Source organism: Carassius gibelio, chromosome B1 (assembly GCF_023724105.1).
Source record: "Carassius gibelio isolate Cgi1373 ecotype wild population from Czech Republic chromosome B1, carGib1.2-hapl.c, whole genome shotgun sequence".
In the NCBI taxonomy this organism is placed as follows: domain Eukaryota; kingdom Metazoa; phylum Chordata; class Actinopteri; order Cypriniformes; family Cyprinidae; genus Carassius; species Carassius gibelio.
The window spans coordinates 11,056,287-11,080,713 of record NC_068396.1 but is presented as its reverse complement, the minus strand read 5'-3'; the positions used below and the strand labels follow the sequence as shown (position 1 = coordinate 11,080,713).

General features: G+C 36.7%; 2 protein-coding genes across 9 annotated transcripts in view; one reads left to right on the top strand and one right to left on the bottom strand.

The window, feature by feature from the left end:
* The first annotated feature begins 5,850 nt into the window (after positions 1–5,850).
* asah1b (N-acylsphingosine amidohydrolase (acid ceramidase) 1b) lies at positions 5,851–11,000 on the top strand. Its single transcript, XM_052545163.1, has 14 exons — positions 5,851–6,017; positions 6,312–6,358; positions 6,790–6,880; positions 7,138–7,224; positions 7,409–7,487; positions 7,569–7,643; positions 8,178–8,223; positions 8,327–8,471; positions 8,703–8,757; positions 8,923–9,004; positions 9,843–9,974; positions 10,088–10,211; positions 10,292–10,348; positions 10,436–11,000. Exons 1-14 carry the CDS (start codon positions 5,940–5,942, stop codon positions 10,523–10,525), a joined length of 1,188 nt encoding a protein of 395 aa, XP_052401123.1. The 5' UTR covers positions 5,851–5,939; the 3' UTR covers positions 10,526–11,000.
* A 102-nt stretch (positions 11,001–11,102) lies between these two features.
* The window catches only part of pcm1 (pericentriolar material 1), a 38,256-nt gene continuing 24,931 nt past the window's right edge, over positions 11,103–24,427 (bottom strand). For 4 of the 8 annotated variants that reach the window (XM_052545157.1, XM_052545155.1, XM_052545159.1 and 1 more), the window contains 29 exons: positions 24,078–24,241; positions 23,691–23,926; positions 23,179–23,297; positions 22,894–23,023; positions 22,642–22,797; positions 21,743–21,891; positions 21,449–21,628; positions 21,124–21,373; positions 20,259–20,404; positions 19,692–19,867; positions 19,422–19,581; positions 18,915–19,267; positions 18,605–18,772; positions 18,232–18,288; positions 17,442–17,614; positions 16,412–16,543; positions 16,195–16,327; positions 15,852–15,995; positions 15,165–15,268; positions 14,936–15,070; positions 14,368–14,565; positions 14,231–14,290; positions 13,846–13,972; positions 12,917–13,068; positions 12,769–12,838; positions 12,479–12,669; positions 12,272–12,364; positions 11,946–12,069; positions 11,103–11,817 (listed from right to left, as the gene is read on the bottom strand). In XM_052545157.1, coding sequence (XP_052401117.1) covers positions 11,792–11,817; positions 11,946–12,069; positions 12,272–12,364; positions 12,479–12,669; positions 12,769–12,838; positions 12,917–13,068; positions 13,846–13,972; positions 14,231–14,290; positions 14,368–14,565; positions 14,936–15,070; positions 15,165–15,268; positions 15,852–15,995; positions 16,195–16,327; positions 16,412–16,543; positions 17,442–17,614; positions 18,232–18,288; positions 18,605–18,772; positions 18,915–19,267; positions 19,422–19,581; positions 19,692–19,867; positions 20,259–20,404; positions 21,124–21,373; positions 21,449–21,628; positions 21,743–21,891; positions 22,642–22,797; positions 22,894–23,023; positions 23,179–23,297; positions 23,691–23,926; positions 24,078–24,241 — 4,306 coding nt within the window. In that variant the 3' untranslated portion in view covers positions 11,103–11,791. The remainder of the gene's footprint in view (positions 11,818–11,945; positions 12,070–12,271; positions 12,365–12,478; positions 12,670–12,768; positions 12,839–12,916; positions 13,069–13,845; positions 13,973–14,230; positions 14,291–14,367; positions 14,566–14,935; positions 15,071–15,164; positions 15,269–15,851; positions 15,996–16,194; positions 16,328–16,411; positions 16,544–17,441; positions 17,615–18,231; positions 18,289–18,604; positions 18,773–18,914; positions 19,268–19,421; positions 19,582–19,691; positions 19,868–20,258; positions 20,405–21,123; positions 21,374–21,448; positions 21,629–21,742; positions 21,892–22,641; positions 22,798–22,893; positions 23,024–23,178; positions 23,298–23,690; positions 23,927–24,077; positions 24,242–24,427) is intronic. The other 4 variants (XM_052545158.1, XM_052545162.1, XM_052545156.1 and 1 more) reach the window with 3 other exon arrangements.

Below are 24,427 nucleotides of genomic sequence, written 5' to 3'. Positions count from 1 at the left end.
CGTTCACAGTTAATTAACTCACTGTTCTAATTGATGTAAGTTAAGTTATTTAATATCATATTTTTAACGCTGGCCTGCATCTTCCATATTGCGCAGAAAGAAGGAAAAGAAGAGAAAACGAGATGATGATGAAGACGAGATGAATATCGTTGGTAACGTTAATTGTCACTTTGCCCATGGAGTTGTAAAATATATCAATTCATAGATAATTATATGTATTGACTAACGCAGAATTTGGCATCAGAAACACCTTTGATAAACAAGTATTTGTATTCTTTCCTCTACAAAGTAACAGTACTGTATTTTAATGTACTAATTGTTTTGATGTAATGGAGTAAGGTTAGCCAATCATAAGTGGCTGTTTACTGGTGAGCTTTAAAGGGATACTCCACTAGTGATGTCCGATTCGCGATCGAACCGTTCAATTTAACCGGTTCTTCTTAGTGAACCGGTTGAACCAGTTCACCAAATCGAACTGAATCGTTTGAAATGGTCCGCGTCTCCAATAAGCATTAATCCACAAATAATTTAAGCTGTTAACTTTTTTAACGTGACTGACACTCCCTCTGAGTCAGAATAAACCAATATCCCGGATTAATTCATTTACTCAAATAGTACACTGACTGAACTGATGTGAAGAGAGAACTGAAGATGAACACCGAGCAGAGCAAGATAATGTATGAACACGCCCACTGCTGGAGCGATTCTTGTTCTCGAGTCAAGAACCGGTGGCATCAATTTTCGGAGTAGTACACTGAACATAGAACACATCCGATTTGAGAACCGATGAACTGATGATACTGCGCATGCCTGATTCAGCGTGAAGCCGACTGACTCACAGCGCATCTGAACCGAACTGGTTCTTTTGGTGATTGATTCTGAACTGTAAAAATGCACTCTATTGCCATCATACACTTGTGTGTGCGTTTGTGTGTGCGTGTGCATGAGATTGAATGTTCAATCCAATTTGTATTTGTGCTCTAGATCCAGGCCTTTATAAAAATTAAAAACAAATTTATACTGGATCTTTTGACAAAATCTTTTGGTTGTTTTTTTCTTCACTTTTCCCATCCCTTTTCAATGTTTCAATGTCTGAAGGCAGGGTCCTTAAAGGTACAGGTTGTGGGATCTGCCACTAGAGGGCACACTCCCAAAAAACAATAACAATCGCATGGTTTGATGAAGCTAAGAAGGAGTGTGGAATGATGGGATTTGTTGTCTTCTACCCAACCGCTGACGGCCATCAATTAGACGATATTAAAACGATTACCACTTGTTCAACAAATATATACACTTGTGTACATTCTAACACAATAATTGGGCATACATAACAAGTGCGAGTTCAACGATTTGCGTGAGTAGATTACATACAAAGTCAATGCAAAGACACGATCAGACTATGGATCAGACGTGTCCTCGTGCGGTTCTAGGGACGTGATGCCCCGCGTTTGCCGTATATGCCCCATAATACTAATCTTGTTGATCGTTATAATACCATAGGTTTTCTGTCAAGATACCAATCAAAAAAACTCACCTGTCAAGTAAAACACAAGCGAGATTGGCTCTCTTTATAGTTTATCGCAAAGCTCTCTCCATCTAGAAAATGCAACACTGATATTGATCCTCGCTCGCTCTTTCTCTCCTCTTGTCCCAAACTCTTCTTGGGTCGTTTGGTTGGCCCGTACGCTTACATTTACGACAGACAGTAAACAGTAATTATGTTCCATAATTAAGGAACACAATCCACCATAAAACATGCAAGAAGTAAGTAAATAAGGAACTGCTTGAAGCAAGCTAGTGGTTTGCTGGACGGTAGACACTACTTCTGCATTTGTCCACAACACTGTTGTCATGTGGTTTCTACGTAAGTAAAGGCGGAAACAAAGGGTAACTAATGTCATTGTTTAGAATGGGAATTTTCTCATGATTTACAAGTAGTTGAAAACATTAGAGATATTGTTAGTATTCAGCTGGACAAAATATATAACACTAGCCTAGTGGTTTTTGGATATTTTACTGCAAATATCTTACAAAATGTACACATCTTTAGAACAACCAAATCAAGTCCAGATTTTTGTGTGTGTTTAGATAGATTATTTAGGAAAAGTCAGAGTCTCATGCCCCTGAGATGAAGGGAACACTTAAAAAAAATTAAAATAAGGAATCTCTCAGCGGGGTCAGCTGGACCCCAACGACTGATTAAGGGTTAAAAAGGAGCATTTCAAACTAAGGGTCCAAACGATTAAGGATTTTAGTTGTTGAGATTTGTATGATTATGAAAAATATTTTTGGCTAACATTTTAAGTGCACCTCAAGGAACATATTTAAATAATAAAAAAAATAATAATAATTTTATTTTTTATTTTATTTTTTTTAAAACTTAAGCAGAGGAAAAGTGGTACAAAAATAATTGACTCTGTAGGATGATGTTACAAAGGTTGTGGACCATGATCAGGTGCATTTATATACTGGTGAGATTTAAAATGATTTGAAAATTTTGAACTAGAATCTTTATTGGAAATATTTTTTTTTTTTTTTTTTTTTTAAAAAGGACCATGTTTTAAAATGCTTTTTAGATGCACCCTTTTCAGTATTTTCAGGCAACAGGCAAATCTTTCTCTGCAATTATATTGCATTGTATTCTTTTTTCAGCCATGCCATGCAGCTTTTATATTGCCTTTTAAATTGAAAAGGTCCCTCTAATAGTGCAGAACAAATAAGTCTCAAAAGTAGAGATGGCTAGGTGCTGGTGTTTTTCTTTTGCTCTCAGGGTGGGATTTAAAAACCTGAATAATGTTATGGATCGTCAGACGCTATTACCGCAGCCGTTCATGCAAAGCACAGAGCAATTTCATAGTCCAGTCACCAGAAGGAGTTGTTTACGATTGTTCCTCTGCATCACTTTGGAAGCACCATGAAATTTGTGCATGCTCTCTAAAATCAATTTAATGTAGCAGTTGATACCTGAAATTACTAAATGAATGACTGAAACTGCTGTTGACACCTACTTCATGACCAATGCATCTCCAGAGAAAAAAACATGGGCACACACACTGCTCTCTTTTGAATCTTTTTGAGCATATCATTTGAATGCTTTTGCTGAATTCAATATCACAAATCATCTACAGCAGATAGAATAGAATATCAGCGTTCAGGTTTACTCATCCTTTTATTCAGTCATTCATGGTTGAAGAACAAACTACTGTTAAAAGACTGCAAGACTCAGCAGTATTGTGAGTTATTGCCAAGTAGTTTATATACAATACTTTTCTTTGTTCTCTGTATTTGATATTATTATATTAGAATTTCTTTCTTTTTTCCATGTTCTTATAAATGTTTTTGATGACATAGAAATCATTCAGGGGTAAATGTGTGGCAGCTCTGACTTCTGTGGATTAGATTAGAAATGGCTGTCACAGATTTGTCTATTGTAATAATGCAGTAGTTTTTTAATTGAATAATTATAATTAATTAGCTAAAACTTTCATTCGGCTTCAGTTACTCTTTCAACTGATATGATCAAATAACTGTAGCCTTGTTGAGCATAGGAGATGACTTAAAAAAAAAACTAATCTTACTGAGTTTCTTTATGTTAGTGTATACAAGTGTAGAAATACATATGTTTTATGTTTCCAGAGAATAAAGGAGATCTTCCAGACAGCTTACTGCCATCACACTCTCAGACTTTAGATAAAGATCATAACCATATCCATAACTTAGTTTCTGAGCAGTGATGGGGATCATCAGTGTTCAAGACTGATCAGTAGCGAAGTCCGGGAAAAAGTAGTTAAATGTCTGTAATTGAAAGTTGTATAACTAATTTAGTTCATCTGATCATGTGACTAATTTTTCGTATCTTTTTGTTTGTGTGTAGGCTAGCGCTAAAGTCAGGCTAAGGGAAGTATTTAGGTATAAACTCAGACGGTGTTGTGGTTAGTCGATCAGATGCCATCGGCTCCAGGGAACATTGGGAAACAGTGTTTCAGAAAGTGAGTGAATCTGTCAATCAAACCAATTCACCAGCCACAATGAAAATACTTAATTTTTGTATAGGAAATGTGAATAACTCTAGTACATTTTAGCCAGAAGTTTTGAATTCAGTTTCTACCATTTCTTCTACTTGTGATGTTTCTTGTTTTCTGTAGGGTAAAATGGCCTTGCTTGCTGCAGAAAGTTGTTTCATCTGGTACATTGAGAGTGGAGACATAGTGGCCAAAAACAAGACAGCTGGAGAGGAGGAGATGATCAAGGTGAACCTCTCTAAACTCACAGTCCACACCAAGATGAATTACTCAAGGGAGAGGATTTTTGCTGTTGTTGTTGTCCGAAGGACAGAATGATTCCCAGCTATTTTAGACATCATTATATGTAATCCTAAAGCTCAGCAATGTTTTGAGAAATAAATCAGTGAGAATGGCAGTGAATACATTGTATTTTATCTGAACACTTAAGACTTCCTGTCAAATTACAACTATTTTCTATAAATGCTATTTTTCATGCTTATCTGTCCTCCACAGATCCGTTCATGCACAGAAAGAAAGGTGAAGAGAAAAAGACATGTAAGACATCTGACCTCAAATTGTGCTCATACTGGATAATAAATGACTGTAGCATGCTTATTTAACTAATCACACTTAGATGGATGAAAAAGTGTTAGATTATGTACAGTAGATATGCATTGGTGATGGTGGATGGTGTTTGAGACCAAATGCACCACATTTTCTGTGCAGCTGCTTTGTAACAATGTGTATCATGAAAAATGCTATTCAAATAAACATGAATTAAATTATAAGAAATTATTTTTTATTTTTTAGGAGAGCCAAGATGAAGGCTGACAGATACTGCAAGTGAATCCAGAAGTGTTTCAATCGATTAAATTGAATTAAACTGAGAATGGAATCAATCATTTTTTTTTATAGATAATAAACCTAGTCACTTTTTATAAGAAAATGTTTTGTTGTTGTTTTTAAATGACCTTTAAGTGATATTGTCATTTAACAAATTACTTAAAAAATAACAAGTCATTTCTTTAATATTGGAATGTTAATTTGATTAATGCTCTATATTAAATGGATTGTAAACCCAAATCTCAATTGTTTAATCAATTTATTGTAAGCAAATTTTAATGGTACATAGATATATACAAAAAAAGCAAAGAATGAATAACTTGTGGAAACATTTGGTTATCCTTAATGTTTCTGACTGAAATCGTTTAGTGTTGTCATGGTGTGATTTTTGTAGGATTTGATATTTAAATAAAAACTGTTAACATTAAGCCACATTTGAAGACATAATGGATATTTAATAATGACCATTCATCACTGCAGTTAATAAATCTGCTGTTTGTTAGCTGAATATTGATTTTTAAATGATGATTGTAGTTTTAAGATTTACCTCCTAACATTTTTTGTAACTAATTGTCAAAATGTATAAGCGCTTCAAGATTACATTTAAACAAGTGTGCATTTTTGATGACTGTGTAATTTAAGTGTTCTTAATAGCTCTTGAATATTGACTATTAAAACTGCTCAGTCATTGGAGAGTTCATCTCAGCTCTAAACTTTATGCTTGTTGTTGCACTTCCGTCTACAGACGACAGATGGCGCAATACATTCGCCTATTTGTTTAACTGGATTTTACCGATCACGTTTGTATCAAGAGAGATAAAACGGCGTTGTTATTCTGCGGTTATTATTTATTCTTAAAAGGCTTTAAAATTAAAAAAAAAAAAGATGATGTTGGCCCGACTTATGCTACGACAATTATATATATATCCTGTATAACAGGGACAACCCCAAAGACAGAGTGTTAAGTCATCTTTTATTTTGTAACTCATTGTTTAGGTAACTCCCCCACAGTGTCTCGAACCGTCACGAGAATCATCGGCACTTCCGCGTTCACACACACAGACTCTGCCGAGGAGCACTGCTCGTTTCACCATGATCACCAGACTAAACTTCTGCTCTTTTATTCTCTCTTTTATGTTTATGTGTTCGTCTTCGCAGTATGTACCACCGGTAAGTGACAAACTAAAGTTGTCATTGATATTTATGAAAACAAATGTTTGATTGCGATAATCCTCATGTCTACTCATATCAGAAATATCACTTAGAATAATAGCAGGGCTATAATAGTTTGTGTTTAAATTAAATTACATTTTTGCATTTAGCAGACGCTTTTATCCAAAGCGACTTACAGTGTTATTCAGGCTATCAATTTTTACCTATACGCCATTACTATTTTTTTGTAACCTTATTAGCAACTCCAGTTTACAGTAAATATGTGATAAATGACTAATGTTTATATTTCAGTACACAGAAGAGTGCAGAAGTGGCATGTATCCTCCAAACGGACCAACGTGAGTATGACGAGTGAAATGATCAATTATACAACCTGTAAAAACTGCTGTCAGAGATCGACATTTAAATCCGTGTTAAATCACGTACAACAGGTGTACATTAAAATCCAACGGTATAACAGATATGTACAATTCATTTGAAACATTTCCAAAAGTTTGTATTTTGACAGCTTATTGTCTGTGATGTTAATAAGCAAAACTAAGTATACTTTAGTTTTAAAGAAGTGAAACAAAGTCACGTGTTTTGTAACAGGGTGGATATGTATCCTTGTTATGCAAACACAAAATATGAAACCGCAATTTAACAATTATATGAACTTAAATCCCGATTTTCTCCAAATATGAACGATTGTATTATGTAGTTACACGTTTGTAATTCTCACTGAAAAGAGAGAGAATAAGAAAATCTGTATAATCTCTGTATCTTTTAGATTTAAAGGCGATGTGTCCTGGTATACTGTTAATCTGGATTTACCACCAAGCAAAAGATGGACAGATATCATTACAGACAAAAAGAATGATGTGAGTTCATACCTCACTGTTTCAATGCTCTATCTATGAATGCACTTACAGCAAAACGTACAGTTTTTGGCATTACTTGATTATTCGTTGCCTTATTAGTTGATTTTCGATCTTATCTCTTTTAATTGATGGGTTTTTGAACTTTTGTGAACCAAAATTGAACTGTAAAACCTTGACGTCTGCAAACCTAGAACCAGATGATCTGAGAAGGGCTGACGTGTTCCCGTTGCTCAAGAGCTCATGTGCTTTGTCTTTAGATGGTGAGCATGATTAAGGCTATCAGAGATCTAGCAGATGCATTTGTTCCCAGTGGAAAGCTTATTGATCTAGTAGACAAGGACTTGGTGAGTTATTAAGGAATCTCTAATCTATCTAACATATCATTTTGTGTGGTTTTTAATCATGATTGACTTAAGTCAACAATAATCTTAAACCTCATATCAGACATATACAATAGCTGTCACAGATCATCGACTACAAAAATAATAACAGTATTTGCTAAATGGACTATAATGTGTTTATCCCCAGCCCTTCATGGTGGATACCCTGCCTTATCCGTTCAATGAGGAGATCAGAGGAATAGCATCAGTGTCTGGTGTTCCTTTGGGTATGCATCAAAACCATACTATTATGCATAACACTGTTAAATCAAATCTATATTTAAATCACACAAATGACTTGTTCTCAGGTGAGGTGGTGCTCTTCAACGTATTTTATGAGGTGTTCACTGTATGCACTTCTCTGGTTGCAGAGGATGTCAATGGTGAGTATATCATCTATAGATCACATTGATTTAATTTTTGTTTTTTATAATAGTTAATAATTTGAATATGTGTTAGAAAATACTAAAGACCGATTATATGACAAACAGTATCAGTCAAAAGTTTGGGGTCAATAGTGACAGTCAAAACTTTTATCATGCTAAAATCAAATTCTATTTCAAATAAATGTTGTTCTTTTGAACTTTCTGTTAATCAAAGAATCTTTAAAAAATGAATCACTGTTTTGAAAAAAAAAAGAAGAAGAAGAAGAAATGCTGTTTGAACCAAATCAGCATATTCAAATTCTTTCTGAAGGATCATGTGACAGTGAAGATTGGAGTAACAACTGCTAAAAATTCAGCTTCGCCATAACAGGAATAAATATTTAACAGTTTTTTTTTATTTATTTTTAATTGTAATAATAATTATAATTCTAATACTGTCATTTTTAAATAAATCCAGTGTTGGTGAGCACAAGAGACTTACCAAATCTTACCAACTCTAAGCTTGTTTTTTTTTTTTTTTTTTTTTTATAGGCAATCTCATCCATGCAAGGAACCTGGACTTTGGACTTTTCATGGGGTGAGTTTAGTGCATTGTTGTTAACCTACTTCCTCAATTATTGAGAATGTGTTGATTGAAATATGAAGATGTCATATTGTTCTGCGCTCTGTTCTGCTTACAGTTGGGATTTGAAGAACAGGTCATGGATCATCACAGAGAAGCTGAAGCCACTGGTTGTCAACATTGACTTTAGACGCAACAACCAGACCGTCTTTAAATCCACTAATTTTGCAGGATACGTGGGCATGCTGACCGGTATTCATCCGGTAAGGACAGAGCTCACATCAGTATGAGCCACCCGAGTTCATTAGGTCTGAATCCAGAATGAATGATAAAACATGGTGACAAGATTCAGAATGCCCTTTTGTCTATCACATTGTTTTTAGTTCGACTTCTGCTATTTAACAGGAAAGAGAATTGTGAAAGCATGGATTGTTGGTCAGTGATCACATTGCTTCTGTTTGTCACCGTGTCTCTGTCTTTTGTCTTCTTTGTAGCACTCTTTCACTCTCACTATGAATGAACGATTCAGTCTGGATGGAGGCTACATCGGTAAGCCTTTGCCTGATATTTGCTGAGTCATATTAGGAATTGTCAAAAATATGTTGAAGCTTTGCTTCTTGAGGATTTGCAGGAAAATTTTATGTTCTCCATATACAAATACTGATTTAATTTGGTTAGATCTTTTTTGTTAGAATGTTTTATTGTGAATTCTAGGGATTCTGGAGTGGATCTTGGGGAAGAGAGACGGCATGTGGATGAGTTTTCTGACTCGTTCTGTGCTGGAGAATGCTACTAGGTTGGCTATAGATAAATATATTAATACATATTTTTTATATAATGCATTATGGTGCATTATAAATGTATTTTAATGAATTATAATACACAATCTAATGCATTATGCTTTCATAAATTATTATAACCACATCTATGTCTTATAAAACTTTTTTTTTATTTTAGTGTAAGGCATTAATCTGCATTTACAATCAAGTTATAATTTAATATAAACATCAAGTAAAGTGTTACCTGTGTACCACCAGTCAGAAGTTTGGAATAATTATGATAGTTTATATATATATCTTCTGCTTTCCATGGTTGCATTTCTTTGAAAATAATAATAAAAAAGAACATACACGAAAAACACTGATAATGTGAAATAATGTATTACAGGTTCCACAAAAAAATTAAGCAGCAAAAAGTTAAAATTTTAAGCAAAATTAGCTTATTCGAATGATTTCCGAATGATCACTGGAGACAAATTGACACAATTCAGACATAACATAAATAATTTTAAAATATAGTTCTTTAAAAAATATATATATTTCGCTGTGTTACTGTTTTTCAAATACATGCAGCCTTGGTGAGAACAATGTCTTTCAAAAAATAATAAATACAAAAATAGTGGTCTCTTATTTTAAGGTCCTATTTTCACTATTATCTATCTAAATTGCTGCTTATGTATAGTACGGTAATGCCGTAAAGTGTTATCGAAATCTTATTTTGACAGGCAGTATATATTTAGCAATTTTTTTCTTTATTTTTTAATATTAAATATTGAAATATAAAACAAAAGAATCAGATGGAAGTTTCTTGGGTTCCTAAAGATTATTGATTATTTGGATATCCCCTTCTTTTAGCTATGAAAGTGCCAAGGCTCTGTTGTCTGACACTAAGCTGCTGGCTCCAGCGTACTTCATCCTCGGAGGAAACCAGCCCGGTCAAGCCTGCATTATCACCAGATCCAGAACACACAGCATCAATCCACTGGAGTGAGTGAACAAGCATCGCTTTTCTTTACACGTATAGTTGAAAGAAGTTGTGAATTTGAGGTTGTCAGTATTACAGCTAACACTTTTTTTTTTTTTAATGTACTGTATTTTAGGCTGGATGTGAAGAATGGCAGGTGGTATGTGTTGGAGACTAACTATGATCACTGGAAAGAGCCTCTGTTTCTGGATGACCGCAGAACTCCTGCTATGAAATGCATGAATCAGACCACACAGGCTGTGAGTTTTGACACTGCAAACATTGACCTAAACTGTTATTAAAAATGTGTGTACTATATATTTTTTTTTAATCCTTTCAGGATATCTCCATAAAGACAGTCTATGATGTCCTTTCCACCAAGCCAGTGTTAAATAAAGTAGGTCCATCATATTTTACTGTTAAGTGTTTTATATTTCATTTTATGGCTTGTTTATTAACACTTCCCCTTGATTGTGCTGTACAGTTGACCACCTACACGACTCTTATGGAGGTGTCTAAGGGAACACTGGAGTCGTACATCCGTGACTGTCCTAACCCCTGCATGCCGTGGTGAGGGACAGACGGCTGTACATTTGGGCAAAGAAGAATCTAATTCATATTTTAGCTTCATTAAGAATCAGTAGGCTTACATGCTAAAAGGTTTGTCGTCTGCTTTTTGTGGGCATCATTGGGTTTAATCAAGCTTAACCTGGCAAACAGGTACAGTAACTTGTCTAATGATGCATGTTATGGAAACAAAAAATAATTGCACAGTTGATATGTATGACAGATTTTACAGTTTTTTTTAAATTTGTGTGAATGTGATTGACATTTTTGTATAGAATGTTTTTGTAACTACATTAACATACAGAATTATGCACAGTGGAACAACTTGATAATCAACACTACCGTTGTCTCATAACTTTATTAAACCTCATCAGCACTGTTAACAAATGTACGAGGGAAAATTATCAACTGAAAGAAATGAATGTACATAAAGCAATAAACAAATTTGCACAGATAACAAAAATAAAATCATGGAGATACAATTATTTGTGGAAATAATGCACTGAGTCAGTCAACATTCTGCAAAATAAACACTTGCCAAAGCAGGTTTTGTGTAAATGGGATAAAGAGAGCAATCTCTGCAGTAAGTGGTAAAAATCAATTTTTTATTTTAATAATCTACATTGGAGAATTACATAAGATGAAATGGGATGAGAACCCAAGCATTGGCCAACATGCCTTAAAAAGGTAAAAATAAAAGCAGGAGAAAACATTTCAAAGAGAGCGATAAGAAAGGACAGGACAGTGTACCAGTGCTAATATGCGATTTTGCTCTATCCATTAACATTTCATCATGTATCCTGTGTCAAGTCAAATACATATAAACAGGGATTTTGTCCTGAATCAGAAAAAACATCTATTGTCCTTTATGTATTGCACTGGCAAATAATCATAGCAATCTGGGAAGATATCCTAGAAAGAAATGCAAAAACAAAAGCCAAACCATGCCAAACATAGGAACACAAAAATGATTCGCATCTCTTAAACCGAAGTATTTGAAGGAGCTTTTACGGAGAGTTCTGGCTAAACAAAGAAAGACAGAAAAAGTACTTGCAGGCTTAAAGATGAGCCCCTTCAAAAATGTGTCTCCTACATTCTTCATAAAACAATCCAAATAAAATGATTACAAGTGTAGAGAGACTTCTTTAACGTCTCTTGAACTGTTAGATCACACATGCTGACAGGCTAATTCACCAAGACTTAACTGGGCAAGGTATTAAGCTTATTATACAGTAATGTTGCATGAATGATAAGACGGATCAAAATACCATTCTCATGCACTTTGAGCTCCAATGGTTTCTGAAAAAAAATAAAAAATAGATAGGAGTAAAACATTTCTTCATCCATCACAGGGATATCTGTTGATTAACTAATCATAGTAATATGAACATCAAATGCACAAGGTTTGGAAGACATTTAATAGTTACCAGGCTCTTTGAGTGCTTGAGCATTTCCCACCAATCCTGTAATCTCTTCTTTATTTCCATTCAGGATTTCAGCTGTTAAGTTATTATTCTGCTGCTCTTCTGAGATCCTCTTACAAAGCTCTTCCTGTACAGAAAATGTTTAAAAACAGCACTCTTTGATGATGTCTTATACCCTTTAGAATATAGGGACATGTTAAACACATCTACAACAGTGCATGTGACTGACATTCAACAACAAAAAATAGGTTCACTTTTTCATGAATTGTACTTGTCAACTTGACTATCGTGCCCCATTCCTATTAGAGAGCGATCACTCAAGCTCTTACCTCACAAAGAAGAGACATCTGAAGAGGAAGATCCTCAACCTTCACAAAATCTTCCTCATCTGATCTCTGGCTGGTATTTCCAGATCCAGCCTCCTTTATTATGAAAAGTCAGACAAAAGAGGAATATAATACATGTTATAAAAATATGCTTTAAAAAGATCCTAAATGAATGAATAAAAGAGGTTTGCTGAGAAGAATGAGACCCACATCAGTGTTGATCATGACTGGAGATTCTGTGTCAGGACTGGCTGTATCTGAGCTCTGTGGTGTTTCCTGGGCTGGAGAAATAGTACAGTCCTCCTCCTCCCGTCTTTCATCGCCTGAACTAGTTTTTGCCTCCTCTCTGCCCTCCTCTGGAGGCTGAAACATGTCTTTGGACTCAGATTTCATGTTTTTCACTGTTTGAAAAAGGGAGACAAAATTCAATGAGTGGAGGATAAATACCCCAATAGATCTCAATAAATGTTAATGGTATAAGAAGAAAGAAAAAGGCATACATTGGCTGCTTTCGGAGTTTTCGAAGTCTGATTTGGATTCGTGGGGGGCTTCATTTCGTAAGGCAGAGCCCTGAAACACCACAACAGGTCATGATCAGTGTGTTTGTCATTTGTCTGAGCTGAATCAGATTATTAAATGCCAACACACCTGGCTGTGTTCACTAGTGTTGTCCATGCTGGCTTGTAATGATGTTTGCACCTCAACGGGTCCAGCCTCAAACTCCTCCATCTCCTCCACTTCATTTTCATCTTCTCCACTGCCGTAGTTGCATAGAGCCTGTGTCTCTGCTTTAGACAGGCCTGAAGAAAAAAAGACAATAGGGGTTATGTGCAACAGACATCTGTATTCTGTTTACCTGGTCTGGTTCAAGCGTTTCGCATATGCTTCATTAAATATGAGGCAGTGTTACTCAAGATGTCTTTAAAGTAGATAGCAATGATTACCATAACCAATGTCCATCACATATGTGGAATGATATCTAAAAGTTTATTTTTTATTTTTATCATTCTTAGGGTCAGGTGATGTTCGAGATATACCCTATACACACACAAGTCAAACTAAATCTTATCAAATTCAAATAGATTACAGAACAGTCTCAACCTGTAAGCAATAAAACAGACAACCTCCAGCAAACACTGTAGGTACTGTAGAAAGCCAAGCATATCATTTACCCTAGATGGTGTTTCCATGATGCCAATTTAAAGGAAGAACATTATGTAATCACTTAAAATATTAACATTATAGTAAAACAGAGATTTTTTACATTAAAGTTCATAACTCCTGGGGTCTGTACTTTTTTTTTTTATATATATATATAATTCAGAAAACTAATCAAAAGTCATAGGATTTTCTAAATGATTATGTGAAAACAATAGAGATGGCTGCTGAAAATTCAGCTTGGCCGCAAAATGAATAAATTCCATTTTACAATGTATTATAATAGGAATATTTCACAATATTGCTTTTTTTTTGGTATATTGTTGATCAAATAAACGGCACAAGTGACCCACACTTTTTCTATACACTGTACTTTTTCCCAGAGGTAAGCTTATTTTTCCTGTTTCAGATAAACTTACTTATAGAAAGAGGCAGCCCTTCTCCCTCCTCTTCTTCCACCTCAGATGCTTCACTGCTCTGTGCATCTTTCTCTTTGTCCTCTTCCCTCTCATGAAGCAACCCACCCTTCTCAGTCTCATCCTGATCCTAAGGATACAAAAAACACATTTAAAGTCAATTCAAGACAATCAAAAAATAAAGAAAATCATAATGAAAAAGATCATAAACACTAAAAGTTGAACAACAGCTGCTGTTTTTGTGTGAAATCAGTAAGGTGTTTTCCTCAGTCTGATTCTGCAAGCTAGCATTTAAATCTGTTCTGCTGTGGGGCTTTAGATGAAGTGCAGTGGAGCTGCTTAGTGATTTATTGTGAATGTTGTAAGTGTTTCAACAATTATAACTTACTCTGTCTTCATCAAAATATGATGGGGAGAATGTCTTTTCTCTCTCTAGAGTTTTCGCCTCCTAAATAAAAACACTAGTTGCTCAAACACAGAAGCATTGTCACATACACATGAAGATGATCAATCACTCCAGCCTACCTCGGTGTGAGGTGAGTGTTTTGGAGATGTGTGGTCAGAGCATCTCTTGGTTCTGTGTTTGGTTTTGGAGGTGTTCTGGTCTAAATCCTGCATCAGTCTGAAGAAGGCAAGCTCATTAAAGAGGATCTCAGAGATCTCTACTAGCAGGTCCTCACCACAGTCTTGCAGCGTCCGCCCAACAAACTTACTCAAGGAGTCCTGTGCACAAAACAAAGATCTTAGACTACACTTTAGGGCATCACATACTTAAATATTCAAACATGCTTATGATTCTCAAAAATACTATTCTTTACAAAAACTTTTTTTTATACATGTGTATACAGTATATGTATACTAATGTAACAGTATGGTACATTACTTTTTGTTGTTGTTGCTGGAAACAAGGTTGTTACAAACCTAACAATTCATATACATCTATATATATCTATGTATATCTATATTTAAAAAAAATGAAGATCCACAATTTTTGATACCAACATCGATACCAAAAAAACACGCAAACTTTATACTATCAAAAAAAGGCTAATTTCATAAGTAAAAATAAATAAAACTTTACAAATGAGCTTACCTGCAGGATGCCGCCCAGCTGTCGGTGGAAGAACCGAACAAACTCTTTGCTTTCGTCATTTTGCCGAGTGAGTTTGAGCACCATGCGTCTCACAGATGTGAGCAGCTGGTGTGAACACACATCCCCAACATGCTCCTGACAGAAAGACATTAAGCAAACCAGCAGGTCTATGAACTGCAGCTTTATTGGTTCATTTGTAAATTTGAAAAGAAAGGTGGAGCAAGCTCACCTTTAGGAAAGGAATAACTTCCGTCATGATAGCTTTGATCTGTCTGTCGAGCTGTTGTGTGTCGATCTGAGGACAATGTGCATCTGTAGATGAATGTCCTGCACCTAAAATCAGACATTGACACACATACACAGAAAATCCATTATAACACAATTAGGTCTACCTGAAGAACTATAAAACCCAAGCATTCATTAGGTACGTTTAAAGCAAGCAGAGCCAGTGCTAATTATAAACATTTAAACCCATAATCATTAATAGCAAACTCTCAGACTAAAGAAACATTCCAGGTTTTTCTTACCCTAATGAATGGGAAAATTAATTAGCAAATTACCTTTTAATGTTTTAACCACACTGAAGGACATGTCAAAGTTTGAACATTTGAAAATCAGGAGATGTGAGAAGAGAAGTGTGATACACAGTCACAAGATTGTAAAAAGCCTGGATTATTCCTTCTAGACAGGGAATCAGTGGCCTTGATTAGAAGTCACAGTACATCATAAGCAGATGCAATGCAATACGTTTCTGATCAGTCGTTTACCAGCTGTTTGGTTTCTATGCTCAAAAATCACATTGTATTGACTGTGTATGGAAACTTGTTGCATTGTATCTGGTTAGGGACACACAGTTAGAAGCACTTGCAACAGAATGTTGGGTCTAATCTGCAGCCGAGTGTGTTCACAGCAGTACCTTGAGTGAGTACTGAGGCGGCAGCAGCAGCAGCAGCACCAGAGCTGTGCTCAGGGTTATCTGTGTTACACCCAGCCCTCAGCTTCATACGCTCATACTCCCTCATCCTGGCCAATGCCTTATCTAAATGAATTACTGTGTTACCTGGAGAAGCAGAAAGGAAATCAATGGATAGAGAGAGAAACAGAAACATAATCGTATTCAAGAGGTGTACAACAGGATCCAGCCCAGCCCAGCCCAGCCCAGCCCAGCCCAGCCCCAGCCCAGCAAAGCAAGCATGATTGTGGTAAGAAACCCATCCCATGCGTTTTTGGCATGATGCATACAGCACTTGTCTTCTTACCCAGATCATCACTAGCAAAGGGTTCAAGGTTGGAAGAGGTGGACAGCAGGCTCTCATTGTCCATAGAGTCTCTATCTGCTACCCTCTTCAGTATAGAGTTGGATTTAACCGTTACAATCTTCTCAGATGCATCCTGGAATCAATAGCCAACATTAACTTGTGTGATAAAGAGAGTAAAGAAAAAAAGAAAAACAGATGATTAGGACATATGTCTCACATTGTCACTGGTAGCCAAGCTCTCACTAGGTGTGAGCTCTGACTGGGAACCTGTGGCCCATGCAGTCGGACCCAAAGAAGATGCCTGCTCGTCTGCCACGCTCTTCTCCGTCAGGTGCCTCGTTACAATGTCCTGGTGGTCAGAGCCAACAATGAAATATGGTTATTACTTTAAAAACAGACGCAGTCATCACAAAAGAAAACCAGAACACTACAAGAGATCTACTGAAATAGTGAAAATAGCTCTTTGGTATTTAAGCAAATACTCCCAAATTCTAAATAAACATTCTCATTTTAAGCATTTATTTGCAGAAAATGGCCAAACATATACAATGTTATACAAGACCTAAAATAATGCAAAGAAAACAAGTTCATGATTTTTGATGATAAATGATATTTATTTTTAAACATAATACTAATGTTTTATCTTAGGAAATCAATTATAGTGGAATAACTGATATTCAATCACAGCTTTCATGCATCTTGGCATGTTCTCCACATTGCTGTTCGGGGATATTATGCCACTCATGGCACAAAAATTCAAGCAGCCCAGATTGGTTTGATGGCTTGTGGCCATCCATCTTCCTCTTGATCACATTTCAGTTGTTTTTAATGGGGTTCAGGTCTGGGGATTGGCTGGTCATCCTGGTCAGTGGAGAGTCGTTTTCACCCTCTTCCGGTCAGTAGCTTCGTTGTTCCCAGTGTTTGCAGTTTGACATTGTTCTCATGAACCGCTCTCTTTGAAATTAAGGATATACCCTCTGCCACTAAAGCCAGAATTGAACCCTTCTTTTTCTCACTCAAAATGTTTCTTTTCAACTCCTTTGGCATGGTCTTTAGTTATCATTTTATTGTAATTAATCTGGTCATTCTTTCAACATTCTCAAATCTAAGGGACTCATTTTTCATTTAAATCCATTGTGTAGATTTCCAACACAATTAACACAAAAATTGTGGAAAACCATCCAGTCTTCATGTGAGCCTGTTGTGTCTACAGAGGTGTGCACAAGTTCGATTGTTGTGTACTGTACCTGTAGTGAGTAGAGGGCCCTCTGGCGAAGGTAGTCTGTATTAAGCAGCTGAAGCTCATGGAAAAGTTCAATGAGGAAGTGAGGCCGAGACTCATTCTGAGAGATCAGCGTTGCTACCTCAGAGTAGATCGTCTCTCTCAGGGCCTCAAAGAGAGAGAAATCACTGCTTACATCTAGAGAAAAGTAATACACACAGACAGAACAAAATGAAAGACGAACATAGGCAATCTACTGTCAACAGTGGATCAAACAACTGCTGTATATGCAAACTAATTATACAAAAAACTAAACATGTATGCAAACATGTTTTACATTCAAGTACACAAATAGCAAGACCTTTAGTACTTGAACTTCACACAGATGTTCAAAAATACTATGTTAAGTTCACTTAACATTCAAGAAAATTTAAGGGATGTTTTTACTCAACACCATGCTCAGATCCACAACTCAAAAAGCTAAGGTATAAAACATTATTAACATTATTAATAAAAAATTATGTTAATGGTGTTATGAATAACACAGCAGATTCCCACAATTTCCCAATGTTTTGAAATAATGATACTGGACTATAGAAATTAACTTAATACAACTCCGTCTCTAAATGTATATCTATGTGAGAGATTCTGTGCCATGAAAATTAAAACACCTGCCTCACACTTAGTACTTCCTATGCATGTCAAAGCAGTTTAGAAAAGGAGAGGAGAAATGACACAAAGGAAACATGCAGATAAAAAAAAAAAAATGTTAAAAAGTAGTTAGCAGTTCAAACAGCTGACGAACGTGGAGTTACCTGGGACTTCAGTGCATGCAATTCTGTTAGAGAGAAAAGGTGTTCTCCAAGCATATGCTGTGAAGAAACCAAGCACAAATCCCAAAATGAAATGTGAACAAAAACAGAATTTTTTTTTTTTTTTCAAATTAGTGAGTAACACAGGGGACAAGGGACATGAGATGTTCAAATTATATCGACATATGATGTTAAAATTAAATAAGAATGGAGAAAAGTCAGTTGTCTTGCTATACTGTGGTGGCAGATGGTTCTCTGGTTGAAGAATATACAGCTGCCTAGTGTACACTGTATAACAAGACTGTTCGCATTGTTCTACCATTATAAGTTTAGTGTAGTCAATGATATCTGTAGCAGAATCTATGAAAAGGCATACCAGATGAAAGGTCATTTGGCTTGCTGTTCTTGGTCTTGCTGTCCAGTTTCTCCTGTGTGAGTTTGTCAAGCAGACCCTGGTTGAGATCTTTGTATCTGACCTGAGAGGAGCGCTCTCGGTCCTGATCAAAGTGAGAGTCACTCGAAGCACTGTCACTGTCCACAGATGCTGAAAGTGAGAAGAACAAAACTGAACTCCATTTGAAAAAAAAAAAAAAAAATCCATATACTCAATTACTGTGACTGAGATAAACTTTGCTTTCTAATGGGCAGTTAAGTTTGTAGTATGTCAATTATAAATAAAGACACACCGGTGTTCTTTTGTCCCCTGCCTCTCCTGCGGCGGCTCTTTGTGTTGGGAGTCTTGTCTCTAGAAGCCAGGCTGGCCTGTGCTGCAGCCTTACGTCCTGCTCTGAAAGTCTTGGTGACCGTGGTTGGATCTGCCCTGTCTGGAAGGCTGCTTGTAGACTCCTGGGAGTCAGGTACGTAAGAAAGATCCCGGGAAGTGGAAGGGTGAGGGACAGCAGAGGAGGAAGGGGAGTTCTGCTCTATTTGACTTTGACGGTCAGAGGTGAGGGTGGTTCTCTGACCAGAGCGATTCAGAGAGGAGTTTAACCAGCTAGAGTTGTTAGCATCGGGCCCATTGTCAGGTTGAGATGGGAACCTGTAAAGGGAGGAAAATTGACAAGATTCGGCACAGTTTTTCTTCCTTTTTGTAGTTTATGCAATACAAAGTAGGTAATTCTTGCATTTTCACCTGACTGCAATTAATATAATTATGATTAACTTTAATCCAAAATACAGAAACACATTTGTACCGTTTCTCTGCCTTATTCAATGGAGATCTTGGTAGTGAAGGGGGGAAACTCATGTATTCTGTTTTAAGGGATATGTTTGGATCATGCTGTGGATCTGAACCGGCCTGGTTCTGCTGAAAATCTCCAACTGAAGAGGGAAATATGGGACTGAAATTAAAACCTAAAACCAGAAAAAAAGTTTAGAAGATAAACATTTATATATATATGGAAGTATGTAATTTTCTTTAATTAATGTAATTCCTTAATTTTACAAACAGATAATAGCAATACCAGTAGGGAAACTGGAGAAGTTTGGGATTCCAGGCATATTGAGTGTGTTCACAGGAGGATAGTTTACGAACAGAGATGATGATGCAGAATCCTGCCCAAAATTTTGATGTTGCTGTTGTCCTGACAATGACTGACTCTGCTGCTGCCGTAACAGATCATTCAGAACCTGTTTCAACCTACCAGAAAGGAGGAACAAATGAAACCAAAGCTTACTCTAAGTTTGGAACTACAATACCATTCAAAAGTTTGGGGTCAGTATTTTTTTTCTTGAAAGAAATACCCTCTCAAAAGACAATGATATTTACAATTGTATTTCAAATAAAGGATGCTCTTTATATTACAGTTTAAAAAGATACTAAAATACAAAACATTAATTTGTTATGCTACTCATAATATTACTGTTTTTACTATCCTTTTAGATTAAATAAAAGCAGATTTGGGGAGCTTCTGAAAAACCTGATCCCAAACTTTTAAACTGTAGTGCATCTACAGTGAATGCCTCATTCATGCTTAACAAAAAAATATTTTCCCAATTGATATTTTTTATTTTAAAGTCTAAAGACCCACCGATTGACATTGTTCTGCTGCCAAGCCAGCTGTGTGTAACACTGGTTTAGTTGGTGCATGATAAGAGGGATTTGAGGAGAGGTCACATTATTGGACACAACACCATAGGGGCCTGCGAGAAGAGCCTGTAGCATGTATGAAAGAGTCTAGAGATGACAGGGGAAATAAAAAAAGTTGTTAGTAAGAAAATAAAGAAAGTTAAACAATGTTGTATAGATATGCAATGATATTAAATTTCTCTGCCAACTCCGAATGCCAATTCAATATAATGATACCAGTTAGCTGTCCTAAAGAAAAAAAATTCGGTAACACTTTATTTTGAGGTGTTCTTGTTACATGTTACATTTACTTACTATTATAACAACTATAAATTATGCTTTATTGCATGCAAACCCTAATCCTAACCCAATAGTAAGTACATGTAGTTAATTAATATTGCTCAGTACTTAAATGTGTAATTACACTGTAACAATGACACCTTAAAATAAAGTGTAACCAAACATTTCTACCAACTAATGCTGCATATTGCACAGGGAATCCTCTCATTTGGTACATCAGGGATACTATTAACTGTAAGAATTTTCCTGTTAAATAGTGTGTCAGATCACAAGCGGTTTTATTTAGGGTTTTCCACAGCTGAAACTCTGATTGAGTGATTAAATGAGAAATGATACATTTCAGAAGCTCGTACTGCATCTTTTAACATACGCTTGGACTGAGGCACTACAGCGATCAGTCACACCACATTTAAGAGCTTCAAAGCAACATTTATTGTTTGAATTTTGAAATAATCAGCTCAGATCAGTGGCTGTTTTGAAACAATTGGCTGATACATTGATGTATCTTTAATTCTATACTCTCTGACCTGTTGATCCTGTAGCAAGGTTTGGCACATGGTAGTGCTGAAGTTGAGCTGTTTCTGGAGGTGTGTGATCTGTTCCTGCCAGTGTGCTGGTGCAGAGCCCTCAGAGAGAGACAGATCAGCCGCCCATCGCAGGTTCTCTTGCCGCTTGGCTCTACTGGAACTACCTCTTTCAGTTTGCGGCTGCTGACGAGAGTGACCCCTTGATCCACGGGGGGAAGGACTTGCATTCATTTCCCTGTGCACTTTCAGACTGCATGAATTGACAAGACCGTTAATAATGTAAGGGTTTGATGTATAGTATAGTATTGTGTGCCTGTGCATTTACCCATCTCTGCTGTAGTTGCATTGTTTTTGTATGGAGCAAGCATGCAGCTCATCAGTGGAACTGGACTCCTCTCCCTCATCATGTCCATCATCGTCCTCTTCCTCAGCCCCCACCTCAGAGGAGTAATCATCATCATCACCAAGGGGACACTGTGTCGAACCACCCCAGGTGGCCGCGGTTCTGATGGAAAAATTATGATAAACATCTTTCGCAAACCAACAAATTAAATTCTCGCAGCACATATTTTAGACATTTTGAAACACTAAGCCATGAGATGTCAAGCCAGTGTGTTACCTTTCATCACGGCTGTAGGACTGGGTCTCATGCGTGTCATCATGAAGTGTGCTTCTCCTCTGCTGCTCAGCCATCAGACTCTCCAAATGCTTCCGCCTCTGTCTCAACTCCTCACGCAACATCTGATGCCTTCGCATCTCCAACCACAGCTAATCCCCCCCCCAAAAAATAAAACTTTTATAAAAATGTACTTAAATAAAACTTGGACTTTCATATTTCTGCAAACAAATCAGAGGGTCTTGTTTGGTTCGAATGAATCTTACTCAATTTCACCCCTTGTTATGGATTTTTTTGAACAAGTGTGAATACAGAAATCGCTCTCGGTGTGGACCAAACAACCATACAGAGACCCAGCTGAAAAACGAATTAACTCTGCTACAGTTGAATGGATGAATGATTAATGGATAAAAAAAAAAATAATAATAATAAATAAACATTGTATTTGGTCCAGAACAAAGCAAATGAACTAGAACTTTACTGGTGGGAATACACCTGAGCCTCAACCTCCATCAATTACTCACCCTTATGTAGATATTTTTAATGAAACTTAAAGAGATTTCTGTCCCTGAAATCGAAAAGTAAATACAGTAAATGGAGGTTCAAAAGTGCTTGCTTGACATGCGAGAACCAATGAGGTTTGATGATGCATGGATAACTTTTACAATTTCTTTATGATCTTTTGGAAGCTTAAAAGTTCTGGTGACATGGACTTTCAGTGAAGGAACAGAAATCTCTCAGGTTTCATTTTGTGTTTCAAAGATGAACAAAAATCTCATAGATTTGGAATGGCATGAGAAAGAGTAAAAGATCACAATTTAAAATTTTCCTTAAAATATTCCTTTGAAAACGCTACATGATATAGAATGGAAGCAAAACTGCCATTTCAAATGTGCACTAACCTCATTGTCTGTGACAGTAACTGGAGGAGGTTCAGTGGTGGGTTTGAGGCCACTAGTGTTGGCTTTAGCTGAGGAAGAGGAGTGTAACGGTGCAGGAGTAGAGGCTGCTGCAGGAATCTTCCTCAACTGTCCACTGACACTACTGCTCACAGATGACTGACAGGAGACGTGATTCATTTAAATAAGAATGTCTCAGAAGTTCTGTGTTTTTATGAGAGTAACATGCACAAAAAAAGTTCATGTTTGAAGTACCTGCAGGTCAGGACAAGCCCATTGTAAGTCCTGTATCTTGCCCTGAATCTCCATCAGTCTCTGTCTCTCTTCATGAAGCTGCGTTAGTTCCTGCTGCTGCTGCTTGAGTTTCTCCTCATACAGTTTCTCTCTAACAAAACAAACGGGTATTATACATGATGTTTAACAAAAGACACTTTGCAAAAACATGCTACAGCATGATCTTAAAGCAAGTTTACAAACAACACAATATAAACTGAAAATGCAAGCAAAAATCTAATTTCCCTGTGAGAAATATACACTTACCTGGTCTTTTCAGAGAGAGCGATGTCCCTCTGGATTTTGGGAGCTGTTGCTCGGGTGTTATTGGGTTGTTGTTTCAAACCCTCATCCTCATTAGCTGTAGTACCATCTGTATCATCACTCTACAGTAACATTAACAGAAAAGGAGAAAAAGTCTTTAACAGGTTGGCAAAAGAAAGCCTAACAAAGAAAAAGCAGAAAGGAGAATCTGAATACAAGCTACACTCACACTATATTTGCATCGATATTATATTTATGCATGTAGTAGATGCTTTCATCCAAAATAACTTAGAAAAAAAGAACAGAGGCAATTCATCCAAGAGCCAAAAGTTTTCATAACATACAATGACAGGTTCACTAATAAACTACTTGATTAGGAAGCAAGCTACAGAATGAAGTGTTGTTAGCTGCTTCTTTACAGATGTGATGTTCTCAGCAGTCTGTGTAGAGGTTGGCAGCTATGCATTATGAATTACCAGAAACCTCATATCAGCCTCATGGCTCCAGGCTCTCACCTCCACCATGGCCACCAGTTCTTGGAGTTGTCTGAGTTTCTGTTTGGCTGTTTGAAGACGACGGACTTTCTGAGCATAATCTGTGTCACCACCTAGACTGCTTCTACGACTGTAGCCTGAGCCGTCACTGTCTCGGTCTCCTCCTCCTCCTCTTGCCCCATCATCATCCTCCAGTGCCTCATCATCATCCTCATCTTTAACACCATCATAAGGCCTGTCCCGATTGAATTGACATTCTAAAGTGATAATGCAAATCAAATAATAAATAGTTAATAGGTTGATAGTTTTGTCAGCACAGCTTGTTTTTGATTTTATACAAAGAACGACTGTGTTGACATATTGCATAACAGTGACTATTTCTAGATGTGAAAGCTTGTGAGGTCTGACCTATGACTGAAGGGACGTTGAGGCTGTGGAGGTTGGCGGCTGAGCGGTTGTTGATTTCACATTCCGTGTTCAGACGGCCATCTCTATTATTGGAGGCACTGTGAGCTTTCCCCAAACTGTTCATGTCCATCCAGTTACTCTGAGTCTGTGGTTGGGCTGAATTTCTATGGAAATAAATTTATGCATTTAGCAGATGCTTTTATCCAAAGTGACTTACATTGCATTCAATGCTAACAATTTTCTCCTAACATGTGTTCCCTGGGATTCGAACCCCCAACCTTGTGCTTGGTAATGCAATGCTTTTGAATTTGCCCTCAATTAACAACAACTGAAAAGCAGGAAGTTATTTT

Coding starts and splice junctions, on each gene's coding strand:
- asah1b (XM_052545163.1), top strand. CDS start 5,940: ATGATCACCAGACTAAACTTCTGCTCTTTTATTCTCTCTTTTATGTTT. Junction 6,018..6,311: donor CTTCGCAGTATGTACCACCG/GTAAGTGACAAA, acceptor TTTATATTTCAG/TACACAGAAGAGTGCAGAAG. Junction 10,212..10,291: donor TGAATCAGACCACACAGGCT/GTGAGTTTTGAC, acceptor TAATCCTTTCAG/GATATCTCCATAAAGACAGT.